We start from the raw sequence: 19,667 nt of genomic DNA, 5'->3' as shown, positions 1-19,667 counted from the left end.
GATGGAGAGTGAGCTAAAGCCATCACGGTGCATCCGGACAGTGGAGCCTGTGCAGCCACTGGAGAGTGAGACAGAGCTAGGAACACTGACAGGCAGCTGTCACCAAAACACGGCTCTATGCCCAACCGCGGCCTGCGTGTGACAGGCGGAGGGTATATGCTGGGCACGTGCAGTCGCTCCTGAGAACAGGCTCACTGTTCCCAGAAGACCGATGCTTCCTATTAATGCCTCTGTGCTTTAAAAAAATGTATATTTCTATTCATTTCAGAGAGGAAGGGAGAGGGAGAGATAGAAACATCAATGACGAGAGAAAATCACTGATCAGCTGCCTCCTCACGCCCCACACTGGGGATCGAGCCCACAACCTGGGCATGTGCCCTGACCAGGAATCAAAACGTGACCTCTTGGTTCATAGGTTGACGCTCAACCATCGAGCCATGCTGGCCGGGTGCCTCTGTGCTCTTTAATCAAGTCTGAATGTACAGGTTACCTGTTTAAGTAAAATTGAAAAAATTTAAAGAAAATCCTGGAAGGACATATTCAAATTGGTAGCAGTTACCTGGGGGAAGAGTGGCAGCTAAGAATAAGGGGGGAAAGGCGGCTTTTACTTTTTTCTTCAGGACACTGCCATATTGTTTTAAGAAACAAGAACTCATTTGTGACTGGAACGGGCACCATGAGGTACAGCCACGCTGTTTAAGCTGAGTGGGGCGTGACAGGCATTCGTTACTCTAAACTGTACACATCCCTCACCCTCCCATGTGTATACCTACTCTGCTTCAAATATAGATGTTGCCTCAGAGCACAGAGGAGGTGCATGAATTCTTCCTGGCTAGGACATGCAACTAACTGGGTGACACATATTAATGGCGACCCCTGTTACTCCAGCAGCCGTTCAATCCCCCACTTCCCAGTAGGGAGCTGGGCCTGCAGGGATGCAGGAGAACTTGAAATGTGCTGGGAAACGACGGTCTCCCCTCCAGCTCTTAGAGGCACCATCAAGGCCCTGGTGGTGAAAAAGGGCAGGAAGGTGTCAGCACCCTAGGAGCTTGGCCTGTAGCAACCACAGCCTAACGGCTTGCTAATGGGGACCTGTAAGGGACGGGAAAGCAAACATTTAGCCCAAACACTTTTTAGCACATATCTGGTTAATAAGGGCCTACTTTGCTGTGGTGATTTTCATAAAGAGCCCCTCTGTTGAATATTTATGCTCTGTAATTTACAGTTTGGCTGTTAAGGAGACAAAGGCAAACACGAATTTGGTCCAGAAGTTCAAAGTTTGCCATCTGTTTTCCTATTGTATTTAGATACCAGCACGGATGGCTCCAAACAAAACAAACAAATATACCAAAAGATACAGCACTTGCGTATTTTGTATCACCAAGGAGACAAAAGTGGGCCAAAACAGACTTCACTTCTCCCCACAGGGAAAAGGAAAAGCATTTACATGACATCTTGGAGAGCATCACTCTGGCCTCTTGTCGCCAGATAGAAACAGCACGCACCACAGCGTGCGAGGTCCACACAGCCGCTCAGCTGCACATGCAGGGTCCGGTGTCTGCCTCGAACAGCTGACGGTGCGCGGCACCAACCCGAACGCAGCACACCTTGGCAAAGCCCGTGTCCTCAGCTCTCAAATCAAATACTCGGCACTGGGAACAGGTAGCACAGCAAACGGGCACAAGTATATGCCAAGACGGCTGATTCCAGGGACAACAAGAAGCCAATGGTAGGTACTGAGTCCCTATCTAGCATGTATTTCATCAACTTTGCCCGCTGAAAAGAAAAATAATTGGTCCGAAAGCTGTAATTGTATTATGTTTAATATTCATGGTTGGATTTGGAGGGCTGTTCCAGCACTCCCTCTCTCCAGTCCCTCTCTAATGAAAATCGCACCATAGGAGTCGGCTCTAGTCCGCCAATTAAAACAAAAGACACCAGAACCTTCCAAAGCCTCCAACAGAGGAGCATCCATCTGATGGGCAGGAAAACGTGCTGGAACGGAGAGGGAGGCACGCTCGGGTTGGTCCTGTGCTAAGAGCTTTGAATAACTTATTACAACACTTGCAGATGGAGCAGATACAACATGCACGCCCCACTCTCGCTCTAACAGCAGGCAGCAGGGCCAGAGCACACCGCAACTTTGTATTTGTCAGGGCAAGCAGTGAGCGCTGAGACTCTTTAATTGGGGGTCACAACTCAGGGCTGGCTTCCCATTGCTTTGGATTAAATAATCCCATGTAATAATAAAGCAAGCTGCACTAGATGGCAAAGGTGAAGCCTATTCCGGCTCAGCTCGGCAGTTTCATTAAGAAGGACCTGCCCTTCAGCTATATTTCTATCCAGAAAATAAAGGGAACAAGCAAGAGGCATTAAAATATAGGCTTAAAAAAATGACCAAATTAATAAAGAAAACTAGTATTTTAAAAAAATCATTACATGATTCTGTTTTGTTTCATTTAACCTGGGCTATTAAAGAGGATTTTAAATATAACCTTTATATGCCAAAATCAATAGCTTTATCTAGATAATACTGGTGATGGCCTTTAGTAAGTGATTCACTTGAAACAGCAACTAGAAAAACAGCCCAGTTTGATCCAAAGAGGCTATGCTGAGAGCTCTCTACTTTAAAGCTGCGTCTCTGAAGTCTCCAGTTCTCCGTATCTTGCCCACAAAGAGCAATAGGCCCCTGGGACTAATCACTACACCTTCCTGGGCCTGTTTCCTCAGCCAGGTCAACAGGAGAGAGCTCTGCGTGGCCATACATTCTGCGGCCCCTCACAAGCCAGCCCATGGTTTCACCTCTAGACACAATGATGTAGGAAACACCAAAATAATAGGGCACAGGACCCCAAATTGGAAACGTGGAAACATTCCATTTACTTTAATTTCTTTTTAAATTTTAATCAGATGAGTATACCTCGAATAACCCCTCTATTTTATGGTCAATTGATTTTCAACAATGGTGCCAAGACAATTCAATGGGGAAGGAATAGTCCTCTCAACACACGATGCTGGACAATTAGTTATCCACATGCAAAAGAATGAGGTTGGACTCCCACCTCACACCATATACAAAAATTAACTCCAAATGCATTGTGACCTCACTCTAAGAGCCAAAAGTACAAAAATTCTTTGAAGAAAAAACAGTAGTAAATCTTTGTGACTCTGGGCTAGTAAATGACTTCTTCAATATAATACCAACAGCACAAGTAACAACGAAAAAAGAGATGACCTGAACTTCATCAAAATGAAAACCTGTGTGCTTCGAAGGACACCATCAAGAGACAAGAGAATAAAAAGACAACCCACAGAATGGGAGGACATATTTACAAATTCTATCTGAGAAGGGAGGGTATCTGGAATACATAAAGAGCTCTTACAACTCAGTAAGTAAAAAGAGAACCCAATCTAAAAAAATGGGCCAACGATCTGAGTACACATCTATTCAGAGAGGCCAAACGCCCATCAAAGGGTGCTCAATGTCATTAGCAACCAGGAGGATGAAAACTAAAACCAATGGTTCTTGACTTTCTCCGTCTGACTTATTTCGCTTTTCATGACTGAAAGAGACTTGACTTTGGGTGGTGAATGCATAATGCAATATACAGATGATGTATTATAGAACTGTACACTTGAAACTTATATAATCTTATTAACCAAGGTCACCCCAATAACTTTAATAAAAAATTTTAAAAACCACAATGAGATACCACTTCACCCATCAGAACAGCTGCCATCAGAGACAATGGCACATATTGTTGAGGAGGTGGAGAAATTTGAACAGCCACTCAGACAGTCTGGCAATTCCTCAAGTTGTTAAGCACAGAGTTACCAAATAAGCCAGCAATTCCATTCATAAGTATATATCCAAGAGAACAGAAAACATATATCTACACAAAATTTGTACTTGAATGGTAACCACAGCATACATAATAGTAAAAAAAAAACCCCAAAACACAAATGCCCATTAACTGACAAATGAATAAATGTGGTATATTCATACAATGAAATAGTATTTGGCTGTAAAAAGGAAGGGGTAGTGACTCATGCTGCAAGTTTATCTTATAAACATGCCAAGTGGAAGAAGACAGTCACAAAAGGTCACATGTTATATGATTCCATTTATGTTATATGTGAGGTGTTCAAAACAGATCCACAGAGACAGAAAGTAGGTAGTGGCTGCCTACACCTGGAGGGACAGGGTGGAGATGAAGAGTGACTACTAATGGGTACGAGGTTTATGTGAAGTAATGAAAATGTTCTAGAATTAACTTGGTGATGGTTGTATAACCTTGTGAACTTTACATTGAATTGCACAATTTAAATTGATGAACTGTAGGTATGAAATTTTCTCTCAATAAAGCTGCTAAAAATAATCTTGAGATGCCCCAGCTGGCTTGGCTCAGTGGATAGAGCATCAGCCTGCGGACTGAAGGGTCCCAGGTTCGATTCCGGTCAAGGGCACATGCCTAGGTTGCGGGCTCAATCCTCAGTGTAGAGTGTGCAGGAGGCAGCTGATGGTTCTCTCTCATCATTGATGATTTTCTCTCTCTCTCTCTCTCTCTCTCTCTCTCTCTCTCTCTCTCCCTCTCCCCTCCCCTCTGAAATCAATACAAATGTATTTTAAAAAATAATCTTAAGATTATGGAGAAGAAGCAGTGGGATTTGTTGGTTCAGTGAATGCTGCCTTGGCAACTCACTAACAACCTAACATATGCCCTTACCCCCAACTCTTGTCTGATTCTTCCCGGCAGAGCACTGATAAGCTTCTCCATTCTAGACCCAGAGTTGACTGGGAAAGAAGGAGCAGATCACAGAGGAGAAGACTGAGGGCCACAGGATAGGAAGGGGCCTCCTTTACCAAAGCCTCTACTGCTGAACACAGCATTTAATTAAATCGTTGAAGAGAGAGAGTTCTGATGCTGGCCCAGATGCAGTGAGCCCAACACGGCTCTGACCTCTGCTGACTGCAACCACAACCCCTGCACAAAACACAAAAAGCAAGTTCCCGAGGACTCTGGGGAGTTAGGGAGAGACGGTGGGGAAAAGGTTTCCCATTTTCCCTTTTCTCTCCCAGCCTCGCGCTGGGGATGAGCGCCAGTGCAGAGCCGTGTGGTGCTGCAGGAGCTTAAACGCTAAAAGAAACTTCACTCTGAAGAACCAGGAAAGGGGGCCCGTGCGGAACAAATAATGTCATAGAACTGCATGGTGGCAGCAGTGAAGGCAGGTAAAACAGAGAGAAACCCAACTACTGATCACAGGCCCAGAGAAAGGAGCCCTGGAGGCTGGCAAGCACAGGGATGAAGAGGGGACCTGGAGAAGGGAGCCCATCTCTGAATGACCCCCAGCAACCCCAGGCTCCTCTCTGAGCTGTGCAGACAGCCCCAAAGCAGCACAGCAGAGGCCCTGAGGACTCCACTATTCTGCCCTGCTGCCATCTCAGACTAACCCGCGTGGCACATGGGCCCACAGCTAGAGGGGCACGGCAGAGGCTTTGGAAATTGAACAGACACTGCAATCACCACCCACCAAAGGCAAGACAGCACCTTCAGTCTGCACCAACCAGGGTGACGGCCTGCCTTTAAATCAGTAAAAAAAATCTCAACAGTCGCCAGAGGATTATATAACAGGATCCAAAGTGGGCAGGACCTAACATTCAAAATGTCCAGGATGCAAACCAAAATTACCTGACATACCCACCGCCCCCCAAAAAACCCCAGAAAAATGTGACCCATTCTCAAAGGGAAAAACAACTAACAGATGTCAACCCTAAAACAACCCAGATTTGGGGAATCATTAATAACTTTAAAGCAGCTATTGTAACTATATTCCATGAGGTAAAAGTAAAATGGTGCCCTGCTGGTGTTGCTCAGTGGTCGAGCATCAACCATGAACCAAAGAGGTCACGGGTTCGATCCCTAGTAAAGGGTGTGCAGGAGGCAGCCAATCAATGATTTTCTCTCTATCCCTCTCCCTTCCTCTTTCTCTAAAAAATCAATAAAAACATGTATTTTAAAAAAGGTAAAAAGGTGCCCTGACTGGTTTGGCTCAGTGGATAGAGTGTTGGCCTGCAGACTGAAGGGTCCCGGGTTCAATTCCGGTCAAGGGCATGTACCTTGGTTGCGGGCACATCCCCAGTAGGAGGAGTGCGGGAGGCAGCTGATCGATGTTTCTCTCCCATCGATATTTCTAACTCTCTATCCCTCTCCCTTCCTCTCTGTAAAAAATCAATAAAATATTTTTTTTTTAAAAAGGTAAAAAGGTAAGAAAGACTGACATTTGGAACAGAGAAATAGAAACTATGAAAAAGAAATGAACGGAAATTTTGGAATTCAAAAATACAAAATCTGAAATAAAAGTCACCGATGAGCTCATCAGCAGAATGGAGATGACAGAGTAAGAGCTAGTGAACCTGAAGTTACACAATAGATACCATGTGACCTGAAGAAGTGGAGCTGGGAAAGAAGTGAACAGAGCTTCCGTGATCTGTGGGACAATATTAAAAGGTCTAACATCCGCAACCCCCACCTCTCACCAAAAAAAGAAACTCCTTGCAAATTCCACCTGTTTGCAAACTAACTCAAGCTGATTTCCTTATTTATTTTTTTAAATATATTTTATTGATTTTTTACAGAGAGGAAGGGAGAGGGATAGAGAGAAACATAGATGAGAGAGAAACATCGATCAGCTGCCTCCTGCACATCTCCTACTGGGGATGTGCCCGCAACCCAGGTACATGCCCTTGACCAGAATCAAACCTGGGACCTTTCAGTCCACAGGCTGACACTCTATCCACTGAGCCAAACCGGTTTCGGCTGATTTCCTTATTTTAATGAAAAATTATTTTTGTCTTAATCTGGGACAGTTTTATGCATCTTTAGAGCCCATGTCATTCTCAAGTTATTTATAAAGTACTAAGAGAATGCACTGGAAATTCCGTTTTTTAAGTTAAGAAAAAGGAGGGTCCAGGTTTTTAAAAATTGCATTAGCCATTAAGTAACAGTCTAGGATGTAGTTCTTTTCATAGTATGTGACCCCTTACTCCTACTTTTGAAATAAAACAAGCTGTACAAGCATGGGTGTGCCTCTCTGATGAGCTCCTACTCATAGCTGTTAAGCCTTTGAGGGGAAAAAACCTCACGATATTTCCCTGTACTACATTTAGAAGTTTAGGTTCCTTATTCCTTCCTTTTTCCAGATGTACAATGTTTAACCCCTGTGTTTCAAATTCATATCGCTTACCCTGCTACTCTGACTCACAGGAATAATCCTCCGTACGATGGTGGGACTCGGACATACTCTGGTCAAACAGCTGGCACACAGAGGTAGGGCTGCCCTGACTGAGGCCACTTCGGATGGCCCCCTCCCCAACTCCAAGTCATTAGTCTGTTCTTTTCATCCACGGAGACAGAGGGTTTAAAAAATAACATTGGTTTACTAATAAAATGGGCTTAATGTGATCAAGTCTGGATTGCAAGATGGCCACGAACTCTGCACGCTGAGCAGTAGCTCCTCCCTGGCAATGGTCGCATGAGCAGGCAGCCTGCTCCGGAGTTAAGTCAGCTTTGCTTAACTCTGGAGTGTGTGTGTATATACACTTTAACTGATAACTCACTTAATTTTCACTGCTTTTTAACTGATTTGAACGAAGAAAATTTATCCTAAAGTGCACTAGACTTTTTTTTTATGGGGATACATAAAAGATAAAGTTTACAGTAGCAGTTGATGAATTAAAGGCACACAACTACCTAACGAAATGATTCTTGATGTTTGTGATTCCATTGCTTCGTGTTATCAGCAGTGCCTGGACCAGAACGGTCATCAGTTTGAAAACAGGCATTGACAAAAAAATTACTCATTCCTGGATTCCTTTAAATTTTGAAAATGAACAGTATGCTAATAAACACTGACTTTATAATCATTCAAAGTGTGTGTACATTTTTGGGACACGCTGTATACACTGAGTGTGTGCCACTCGGACTACCTGGCATCGGGGTGGAGCCGACAGTGGTCCCGACAGCCTGGCGGGCCCGTCCTCTAGAGCTGACTGGGCTAAGGCAGGCGGAAAGCAGGTTTCCAGGAGTCCAGCTGTGGCGGCCGCCTACATGGCCACGCTGTAAACCTCACCGACAAGCCCCACCCTCCCGCCTGGACGCTGCAGCGCCCTTGCATGTGCTCTCCTGGAAAGCGAGGAGCTGCGAGGTCCCCTTGGGGAGACCCTATCAGATAAGCTTGGAGCCTTTGTGTAGCTCGGTCTGGAAACTAAAATGTGACGGTAAAACTACAAACTGACGTGTTTCATTTGCTGGGGCACACGGGGCCACTTATCAAGCCTGGCTGGGCTTTTTAAGAGGAAAACTGGACACACTGAGGAGTTCAATTCTCAAGCCTCGGAAATATCGGCCATGTCTGGGGGCCTTGAGAAAAGTGACCAAGTATTTACTTTCAGTAAAGCATTCTCACGTTTTCTTTTGGCTCTGAGGGAAAGGGGTAGTGGAGGGTGAAGGTCAGGAGTTGAAAATATTGTTTGACAAAATGATTATTTTTGCAAGTGCTGCACTGCTGCGGCAGAGATGTGGGGCTTGGCACGGAGGAGCCCCCACTCGCGTCTGATCCCCCCGCCGAGCAGGCACCACCTGCAGCCTGGGGCCAGCAGAGGAGGGGCGCGCAGACCCTGGCCTCTAGCCATGCCACCTCTCCTCAGGGCTGGATCAGACATGGCCTATAACCAGCCAAAAATTTAAAAAAGGAAAAGAAAAGACATGGGGAGAGGACATGGGGATGGGGGAAAAAACACTAAAATTTGGACACGGAGTCTTTTCAAACACTTTAATCCTTTCGTGCTGATGGTTCCTGGAGCGTCCGTGGCTGGCACGGGACCTGCACCGGGAAAACCCGACTCCCCGAGCCAATGCGCTGAAGAGAAGGCTGCTAATCACCTAAATAGGAACTGGAATCTGTTCACATGCGGCCTCTTCCCCATCACCAGCGGGACACCACGGCGCTCGGAAACACACTCTTGACATCATTTGGCAGGCAACCCTATTTCGTTGAACATGATTCATCCCTTAGGTTATTGTTTTTAATATTAGAAAGTGAGCTTTTAAATGCCAAACAAATTTATTCCAAGTGGTCTCACTGGGCCTTCCACCAACTGCGTCCACCAAATGGCTTAAAAGACCACCTTCCCGTGGCGCTGCAGAAAGGAGGCAGAGACAGCGCCGTCCAACTATTACCTAATGCGAGGCTGTTCTCCAGGTTCACAGAGACAGCATCTCTGGGATGGGGCTGAGCACGGTGGACAGAGCCGTGGAGTGAGCACTGCGGAGTGTGAGCCGCGGAGGACACGCGTGAGCAATGAGGCTGGGCAGCCAGGCCGCGACACAAAGAGCTGTGCCTACAAAACCTGTTACTCCGACATACCTCCGGTCCATGTTGCCGCTGACCATGAGGTGGGGAGGGCTGTCCCTGAGGTTGACGCAGGTGAAGTCGCCAAGCGCGTTGCCCAGTTTCGAGAGGCAGCGTTCTGCTTCCAGGCTGTAGACCAGGATCTGGGGAGAAAGAACATGCGGGTGCCCTGTTATTAGTACATACAGCAGCCCTACATCAACACGCTTCATTTCAGCACATCCAGGCAGGGCCTTGCCCCAGCACCTAGTAAAGATGTTCTGCCACTAAATACGCTGACCTTTTCCAGGGAGTGAGATTGCAGGGAGAGGGCTGTTAGAATGACAGAAGGAAATGCAAAAGGAAATAAAGGAAAATCCAGGGAATTTCTTAGTCCAAGGTGCAAACAAACTCAAAAGACACACAGAAAAATGCCAAATGAAGAAATTAGGTTTGCGTCTCCTAAGAGGAAACGAAGGTCACTGACTGCGCCTGGTTTGGAATCAATGAGAAAGCGAGCAGATCCAGAAGCATGCGGCCAGCCAGCGCGGGTTCTCTTTCTTCTTCCGCTCCCTGTATTCATACCACGGAAGGTGCAGGAAAGAACGGTTACAGCATCCAGGAGGATGAAGCTTGCACAGTTAACCACTAGATGAGTCCTTTAGACTAAACGACAAACCCCAAGTCCTGGTCCCAATGCTTCTCTTTTCAGTCACTCTCCACTTGCTAATTTTAAGGAGCTCTGTTCCATAACATACGGAGGCAAATAAGAAGGTGGTCTTGATCTCTAGACTATATATATATATATATATATATATATATATATATATATATATATTTATATATTTTTTTTTTTTTTTTTTTTTTTTTTTTTTTACAGAGAGGAAGGGAGAGGGATAAAGAGAGTCAGAAACATTGATGAGAGAGAAACATCGATCAGCTGCCTCCTGCACACTCCCCACTGGGTATGTGCCTGCAACTGAGGTTGACCAAAATCGAACCTGGGACCCTGAGTCCGCAGGCTGATGCTCTATCCACTGAGCCAAACCGGTTAGGGCGACAATATATTTTTTTAAATGTAAACACTGAAGGGACAGAACGGAACTTGAAAGAACTAAGCAGAAATGCACCCTCCTCCCTCTTCAAGGACGAAGCAGGGACATACTCTTCTCCCTCTCCTCTATCTTGTCTTGCAAGGCTGGGCCCTCAGCCCAAGCGCCCCCCCCCTGCCCCCCAGAGTGACCACAAGAATGCTGGTATTGTCCTAACTCTCCCAACCACCCACCTGAGTGGACCAATGAAGCTCCAGAAATGTAGCTAAGGTCCTAATAAGGCTATAGTGGAGGACGGCTCCAACCTTCAGAATGTGATGGTCACTTCCTGACCCTTATGCTGTAAAACCCTGACCAATCTCTGTAACTCACGCCACCCCTAAAGCCCACCCCAAATAGCTAGCCCTATATAACCTTTGTTCTCCTGGGACACGCTCTCTCGCCTCACCGCTGTGCCGGATAGAGGCTGGGAGCCAATTCTAGAATTGATCAATAAAGACTCGTTGGTTTTACATCGGAGGAGGCTCCCTGGTGGTGGTTGGGACCCCGAGCTCTGGGCATAACAACACTTCCGTACCTTCTCTCCAGCAAAAGAAAAATAAAAAGATGATTCATAAATAATCTTTCTGAAGATTTAAGACTTCTCCTAAAAAAACCTTAGTAATTCAGTTCAACTTAACTAACATGAACCACTTGCTTTGGGTCAGTCACTGTTGTAAGTACTGAGGACACATCTTGCTCCCAAATTCACAGTCAAAAACCTCTTCAGCAACACAGTTCTGTGCCTACATTCCATTCTGTTGATCACGGGGTTAAAATCAATCACTGAACTCGAAAGTTTTAATATGAATATTTTGTAGCGAGTCTCCTCTCTTAGTACACATACGAAAATGTGCTTTCATTGTCATGTTAACCTATTCATTTATCAAGTATTAGTATACCGGTTCTTATTTTAGTATTGAGAAGTGAAGAAATAGTCTCTACCTTGAACTTCATCAATCTCACTGTCAACACACATTTCTAACAAGTGAATCTTTAGAAATTCCTAATAGTCCAGGCAACACTATAATACTAACTATTGCTAACAGCATCTGGAAGAGGGCGATTTCAAACTTTAACCCATAAAGACTAGAGTAAACAAACTAAATGTTATTTTTATGCAGTTGAAAATAAAAGTTTCTGAGAAAATTTCAACAATTCTAAAATATCCAAAGAGTCTTCTTCCAGGTAAGAACACAGTAATAATCAAATCTTTTATCTACAGGGAATAACATAAAAATTGTATAAAATCAGCTCCTGGAGAGAAAAAAATTAAAAACAGCAACTTCATGGTCTATCCTAAAAGTAATATTTTACACTTATCATTATAGACCTTTCAGTAGAATTCTTGGACTCAATATATCTGGTGGGTGTTTTTTTTTTTTTTGTTAATCCTCACCTAAGGATATTTTTTTCCATTGATTGTTTTTTAAAGAGAGTAGAAGAGAGGGAAAGAGACAGAGAAAGAGACGCACTGATGTGAGAGAGAGACAGTGATTGGTTGCCTCTTGCACTGGCACCAACGGGGTCTGGGGATCGAGTCTGCAACCGAGGTACGTGCCATGACCAGATTCAAACCCGCAACCCTTTAGTCTGCAGAATGACACTCTAACCACTGAGCAAACTGGCTACGGCTCAATATCTTGTTTTTAAAATACTTCAACTTCTATAGTCGGAAGGTAGGCCTTTAAAATATACAATGTCCATGGTAAATATAAGGATTGAAATCTGATATTGAGTCAGTTCCTATTCTTTACTTTTTCTAGTTCTTTCTTTACAAGCGGATGGACCGTCTGAGGGACACAATGAGGTCGCATCCCTCTGTGAAGAGCCTCTGCATAAAGACGTCTAAGCTATCAGACTCGCGTATCTCCTGCAATGGTTAGTAATTCAGTGGATCAGAACTATCCCAACAGTACCTGCACCGTTACGTTTAGTTAAAGACCACAGAGATTAGAAAACACATTACCCATCTCGGAGGCGGTTCTTTCCATGTTACAAGTCCCTTAACGACCTTTACCATTCCTCCCCCTCTACTCCCCCCTCCCTCCCTCCCGTACTCTCTCTCTTTTAATAAGGTTGAGCAAATGGGACTTCATTTTATCTGACTGCCACAGACTAGTGAGATTAATTATTCATGCTCACACTCTCCCTCTTGTTAAGACCATGCATTAGACTAATTTTCCTCTTTATTGCCCTAGTTGGGTGAGTCTCAACCCATGGCCACTTGACTCACCCTCAGAGGTGTATGGATATGCTGGAAAGAAGGAAAAAATTACCCATAGCTACAATCTTGGAGAAAATATTCTGCACTAATGCGACCGCCAAATCAATAGATGTTGCTGGGGATTTTTTCTTTTAAATACCAAGTGGATATTACAAAAGAGCTTACATAGTGATTACAGGGCACATTTTTATAGGAGTCAGATGCTTCTTCAAGAACTTTCTAAAACAGTGAAACCATGTTAAGAGTGGCATATATTTTGCAAAGATAACTACGAGAGATGCATTCTGGGTGGTTTTCCTTTCTCCTTAGCTTCCAGGCAGATGTAGAGGCACCTGATGGAAGCAATCACTGTTTGAAAAGAACTTCAGGGATCTTAAAGTATTTTCATAAACCCTAGTCTTAGAATCCTAACTCTGAATTTTGTTCAAGTTAATCTAACATAACAGAATTATATAACGAAAGCAGTAACCTCCTGTGCATCCACCTCTCAGAGATAACCACTTGAACAGCTTAGTGTATATATTGCTAACTTCTTCTATACACATCTGTCTGTGTCTACCCGTCTCCTCCCTCTCCCTGTATGTGTGTATAAAATTATTCTTTTCCATGAATGGGACTATTGCTCTACAATTTGGTTTTCCTACTAAATACCAGGAGTGTTCTTTCCCCGTCAATACCTATAGGTAAACCTTGTTATTTTTAATGGCAGCATAGAATTTCTCTGTGGATATTTAATTCCATACTGGTAGATATTTGGGTTGTTTCTAATTTTTAGACAAATAAATAATGCTGTAATTCGCTCAACAGCCAGTCAACAGTATTTATTAACCATCTTCAGTGGAGTGGGCACTGGAATGACAGGGATGGCGGATGACGCGCAGAAGCCTCCGCCTGCTGCCAGCTGAAACCATCCACCTCTCCGTCAGCTGGTGCGCGGCCACCAGCTGTCCTGCTCCTGCAGACGAGGGGCTCACCTCTCTGAGGAGACCCACCTTACAGCCATGTCCTAGCAGCTGGTGTTGTAAGCAGCAGGGACAGCCCTGTAGAGTCAGGAAGGAGCCACAGGCCCAACATCTGGGAAGCATCAGTCACTGTCCTGGTGCAGGAGGGCCCTGAACCCTCCAGGTGTGGCCTAGAGCCCTAGGGGCCCTAGACCATTTAGTGCGCCCAGGACTGGCTGTCCAACCAAACCCTCAAGGAAAGGGCTGAGAAGTAACTACTGTCCCTGCAGTGGGGTGAGCTCAAGGCAGGCCAACGTCCTCCTTCACACAGGAAGAACTGGATTGAGCACTGCAAACACATTCTAAATCTAAGACTGCTACCGACCCCGTAATCTGGAACCACGTGTACGCAGAATCGCCATGAAGAGATTACAGCCTTGCAGCCTCCGACTTTTGGTCACATGATGGTGAATGAAGAAAGGAACCCCTCTGTTTTCTTTGATAAAGTTTACAAAAATAGTCTTCCTCATGCTCACTTATCTGCCAAAGGCATTGCACGAACAGCAGTATCAAACCAAGCAGCAGCTCACCTGCTACGCACCCCAGCACTGCCCTTCTGAAGGGATAGGAGTGGCCAGAAGGCTTCCTTACGATTCCAGCACTGAAGCAGCTTTGTGAGCTGCAGCTAACTTGTATACGGCCACTAGAGAGGGAGGGAGTGACAGCACAGGACTAGTGCTGCTGAGCTGGACTGAAGCAGAGTGAAGAATAAAGGGCATGGGGATTGATTGAAATTCTTGGAGATGACACAGTCTACCTACTTTCTTTTCTGATCCCTGATAACCTGCCTCCCTCACGACCACATATATTCTTCTCTTCTGAGGGGGAAGTCATAATAAGCCAAATTCTAGAGAGTAAAGCAAATAACCTCCACACTCTGTCTTCCATCCCTATCAAGCTTGTGTTGTGCTCTCGCTGTGCCGTCAGCACACAGACCTCGTTCCCTCTGGTCAGTGCCAAAGGTACTTATGTCCACACACTTCATCTGGGGTTTCCAAGGTGCCACCTTAAACTGTGCCTTCGCTTCCTCCGGCCTCTCCTGACCTGTGGTTCTTCAGCACTGGGGCTAGGAGCGTCACCAAGGAAACTCATTTAGCAGGTCAGCTGAGGCTGTTACCAAGCGCCCCGCCATGTGTAAAATGCTGTCCTAGACTTGGACTATATGTTCCTTGTGAAAGCAATCCCATCATTCATTCTTGCAGCTTTGATTAAGGATGCAGCATGTGCCCGGTGCTCAGTATATAGACAACTGCTCAGTACACGTTATCAGGGAAACCCAGGGCTTACCACAATCTGGGACACAATAAATACTCATTCCTTTTTTTTTGCTTAACACCTGCTCCTTGCCTCCCCTCCCCCAGCCCCAATTTCTGGATGTCTAATCTTGCTACTGTCATGTACAAAGGAATACTTCATCCTACTCAAACAGAAGGAGGTTCCACAATAACCAGATTCTAGAACAGCTGTGGGCAAACTACGGCCCGCGGGCCGGATCCGGCCCGTTTGAAATGAATAAAACTAAAAAAAAAAAGACCGTACCCTTTTATGTAATGATGTTTACTTTGAATTTATATTAGTTCACACAAACACTCCATCCATGCTTTTGTTCCGGCCCTCCGGTCCAGTTTAAGAACCCATTGTGGCCCTCGAGTCAAAAAGTTTGCCCACCCGTTCTAGAGCCATAATATCCAGATCCTACAACCCCCACCCTCCCCGCAAACTGTGTCCAGTTCTGAAACTGTGGCAGACTAGAATGCCTGGAAAACCCCGCTGCTTACAAACGCTAAGAAGGCTGGATAGGATTTAGTATCAATAAACATTCCTTCAACCTCTCTGTTTAAGTTCTAAGAAATCAGAAAAGTTCTGAGGAGCCAAAAAAGGAGAACAGTGGCCTGGCCAGGTAGCTCAGTTGGTTACAGTGTCATCCTGATATGCCAAGGTTGTGGGTTCGATCCCCAGTCAGGACATATAAGAATCAACCAATGGATGCATAAATAAGTGGAATAACAAATCAATGTTTCTGTTCCCCACCGCCCCCCTCCCCCCTCAAATCAATAAATAACAACAAATAGAGAACACTAAATCCAGAAAGGAAAGAGAGCTCTCATGCCGGGGGTGCTCTGGGACACCTGCCAGCACACACAGAACACCAGACTGAGGCCTCTGCATACAGCGGGCCCTGGTACGGCTATGCGCACCCAGTAAAAAGCAAGCTATGGAAACAGTCTGTTCATTGGCCAAAAGAGCCTACCCGGAGGCTGGTCTGCCTCAGGTTCGGCTCAGGATGGAAAATGTTTGCCCTGGGGTGTGCTAGCACACATCCGCCCTCACCCAGGTTCAGAGGCTGAAGTATGCTCCCTGCAAGGCCAAAACCCCATGCCCAGACATCAGTTTAAAGTACTTCCAGGTTGGTAACGTGCTCTGGTACCTGCAGAACTACTCTCAGGAGGAAGAACCTCTCAACCCAGGCCCCTTAGGACATCTACAATCACCATCAGCCAAATAGGAGCTCACAACAAAAACAGACTCCAAATACAGAAAGAAACACCTCACCCTACGCGACAGGCAGAAAACAAACAGAAGAATTCACTTCCAAGGATATCAGATAAAGAGAATGTTTACAGAATTAAAAGAAGGTAGGGGTCAAAAACAGAAACATGACTAAACAGTTCTAAAAAAAGTAGACCTCTAGAAATTAAAAGGTCAATGAATGAGTTAAACAAATAATTAAACAGAGCGCAAGAAAGAATTCTGTGAATAGTCAGGTAGATTTTAAGAAATTGTTTAGAAGGCAACACAGAGAGATGGAGAAAGAAGATATGAATGGGCTGTGGACAGCACGGAGGAGACGTGTTGGTCTAACACACACCTAATCTGAGCCCAGACAGAAAGAACAGAAAACGAGGGAGAGGAAAACTTCAACAACGGCTGAGAATTTTCTACAACTGAAGGAAGGAAGCATAAGAAACCCCAAACAGGAGAAGTAAAACTAAATCCACACTCAGGAGACATTAGAGTGAAACCGCAGAAAATTAAAAACAAGGAAAAGATCTTAAAAGCAGCCAAAAGAGAAAGCGCCGTAGAAGGAAATGACAATGAGACCAACAGCCAACATCTTAGTGGCATCAGTGGAAGTCACAACCACTAATCTCTTCAAGGGGCTGAGGTCTCAGAAAGTGACTGTTAGCCCAGAATGATAAAGGACTAGTAAAGCTGCCTTAGAATGAGGGTGAAATAAAGACTTTAAAAAAAAAATTAAAACATGAAGAATACTTGTTTACAAAAATGGAAGACAGTGGCCTCGTTGGGTAGCTCAGTTGATTACAATGTCATCCTGATATGCCAAGGTTGTGGGTTTGATCCCTGGTCAGGACATATAAGGATCAACCAATGGATGCATAAATAAGTGGAATAACAAACTGATCTTTCTCCCCGCCCCCCCCCCCGCCTTCCTTTCTCTCTCTAAAATCAATAAATAACAACAACAACAAATAGAGAACACTAAATCCAGAAAGGGAAGTGAGCTCTCACTAAAGGAACTTCTAGAGAACACGCTTTTGGAAGATGGTCCAGAAAAAAAAGGTCTGACATGCTGAAAGGAATAGTAAGCAAAGATTCAGGTAAACGTGCATAAAAGTATACAAGTACTGACTATTTACAACAACAACAATGCGGCTTTGGGATTAAAGAAATAGAACAGACTGTATCGTGACCTATTATTCCAAGCAGCTGGGGGCCCTGACTCAGGGCGATGTACCACAACCAGAGGACGCAGGTGCACAGGGGACCCCTCCAGCACTGAGTCTGGAGTGAATGGAGGCACCCTTGGACTCCTGTACTCTGCTTGGCACACAGGAGAGACTCAGTATGTATTTGATGAAAGAGTGAATAAATGCTACACATCTCTGCCTGTACGTACAATTACAGGAGAATGATACATGGGCCTTACAGTAGGATGTGCTCCATGCGTGCAAATGAACACAGTAAGTCAATTTGCTTTCCACCAAGAGCAACGTATTTAGATGCTTCAGAAGTGGGAGGTACAGTTTCACTTGGTACAGATCTTGAAGTACAAGACTAATACTGCTCATTTTTTTTAAATAAAGGAAAAAGACCTCCCATTCTTGGGGTAGATTTTACTCAAGTAAACAACCCAAACTGCTATTCTGAGCCAACATAAATATGACCCACAAAATGTAGTAAAAAAATTTCACTACAAAAAATGCAGGGTCCACATATTGATGTCGACATACAAAGATAAGTGGACAGCTCCTATAAATTCACAGATGAGCTAAGATTTAAAAAAACGAGAAAGACAGACAATTGGAAGGGAGGGGGAGCTAGTGAGAAAAGAGTAAATCATACACAAAACAGCCAATAAAAAAATAAAAAAGCAGTTAATATACATGAATAATGGATGTCTGATTTAAAAGCAGTTTACTCCGATATGATGTAATTTTTGACAATCAGCCAGAGAGACTATTTTGTAAGTCCTTGCCAAAGATAAGTCAGAGCGTGAGGCCTGGTAACAGGCGTATCTGTGAACATGTGGAAAGTGACTTTCACCACCACCCCAAAGGTGACTTTCTGTTGGCAAACAAAAACTTGCCTCTCAGGTGCACTTAGCAGCAGCCACCAGCAAGACGCAAAGCTGGAAGAAGCAGACCCCCGACAGCACAGACCCCTGAAACACAGCACCCCCTTCACAGTTTCCATGATATGCTCTGGCACCGTCCACGCTCAACTGCAGCACAAAGGGAGGCAGCCTGGGCTGCTTTCATGTTTAAGTTTTAATTGGAGTGACAAGCCCGCAAGGCCAAGATATTTCAGGGATGGGACGGTGTTGCTGAGCATCGCCAGGCGCTGGGTAGGCAAGGCCCGTGCGCGTTCCCCACCACAATGTGCCAATGCACCTGCAACCCCCGCTGTTCCAGGACTGGACTCTGCCCGGGAAGGCTCTGCCAATCACCGCAGACTGTGCCAAACTCGGGGGCTTTGTGATGTGGGCAGATGTCTACAAAGGACCAGAGCGAGGCCAAACCAACACCTATTGTGACCTAAGCCTGAAAGAAACCCGGAGAGCAGGAGTACACTGCAGTGCACATGCAGGCAAACACAACCCAGCTCCCCGGACCACACTCCCGTCGGTGCTGGAAACAACAGGGAAGGCAGGTCCACTCTGCGGAGAGAAGCTCTTGCTTGGCGTCGGGAACCTCCTCAGACGATCTCTGTCCTAGCGCTAGAATAAGAAAAGAGACCACAAGAGAACTGGCTCCTGCAGACATAAAACGAGCAGGAGTGCTCACAGCCCCCGCATTTAGTTCAATGACGAGATTATAATTACTATGCAAATGTATGACTGAAGCTGAAAATCCTCACAGCCTCCTTTTATGCTCCCAACAGGCCTCATCATAATAAAGAGCATGGACAGTTTCTAAGCGCTTCACAAATATTAATGACACGTAACTAATCATGGCCCCCTGGAGAAAAAAAGTTAATATTAAATCTACTTTATATTGGGAGGAAGACTGAGGCTGCAAATTATGAAATGAATTCTTGAAAATTAAAGGCAACTTGAATAATATTTTTAAAATGGGAAGATTACATGTGAGATGAGTGTGATATAAAGATGACTGTGTATGAAATTCAGGATATTAGACTGGCTTGAATATCAATGTTCTATTCACTAGCCTGGCAACTGCTGGTCTGGCCCCAAGTTAGATCAGACAAAGGCTCAGAAGTGGATAGATAGAATGTGGCTAACACCAGAGAACTAAAACAAGTGACAGCTGATGGAGGAGCGTGAAAAATGACAGTGAGCAGTGAGGACCTCTGGTGTAGGGCAAAGAGTCTACCCATGGGCTCCCCTTCGTACCCCGGAGGCATAACGCCCCTTTAGCACTGCCTAAGGGGCAGGACTGTACCAGCACAGACATATGCTTAGCTGCACTTTGCACA

General features: G+C 45.0%; 1 protein-coding gene across 6 annotated transcripts in view; it reads right to left on the bottom strand.

The window, feature by feature from the left end:
* Positions 1-19,667, bottom strand: part of FBXW8 (F-box and WD repeat domain containing 8) — a 111,219-nt gene that overhangs the window by 8,912 nt on the left and 82,640 nt on the right. For all 6 annotated transcript variants that reach the window (XR_004974760.1, XM_036353294.1, XM_036353296.1 and 3 more), the window contains one exon: positions 9,427-9,554. Coding sequence is in view for 5 of the 6 variants with exons in the window: in XM_036353294.1 (XP_036209187.1) it covers positions 9,427-9,554 (128 nt within the window). In the remaining variant the exon portion in view is untranslated. The remainder of the gene's footprint in view (positions 1-9,426; positions 9,555-19,667) is intronic.

Source organism: Myotis myotis, unplaced genomic scaffold, assembly GCF_014108235.1.
Source record: "Myotis myotis isolate mMyoMyo1 unplaced genomic scaffold, mMyoMyo1.p scaffold_m19_p_20, whole genome shotgun sequence".
Lineage (NCBI taxonomy): Eukaryota > Metazoa > Chordata > Mammalia > Chiroptera > Vespertilionidae > Myotis > Myotis myotis.
Note: the sequence above shows the minus strand (reverse complement) of the source record. Positions and strands in the feature narration are given on the sequence as shown.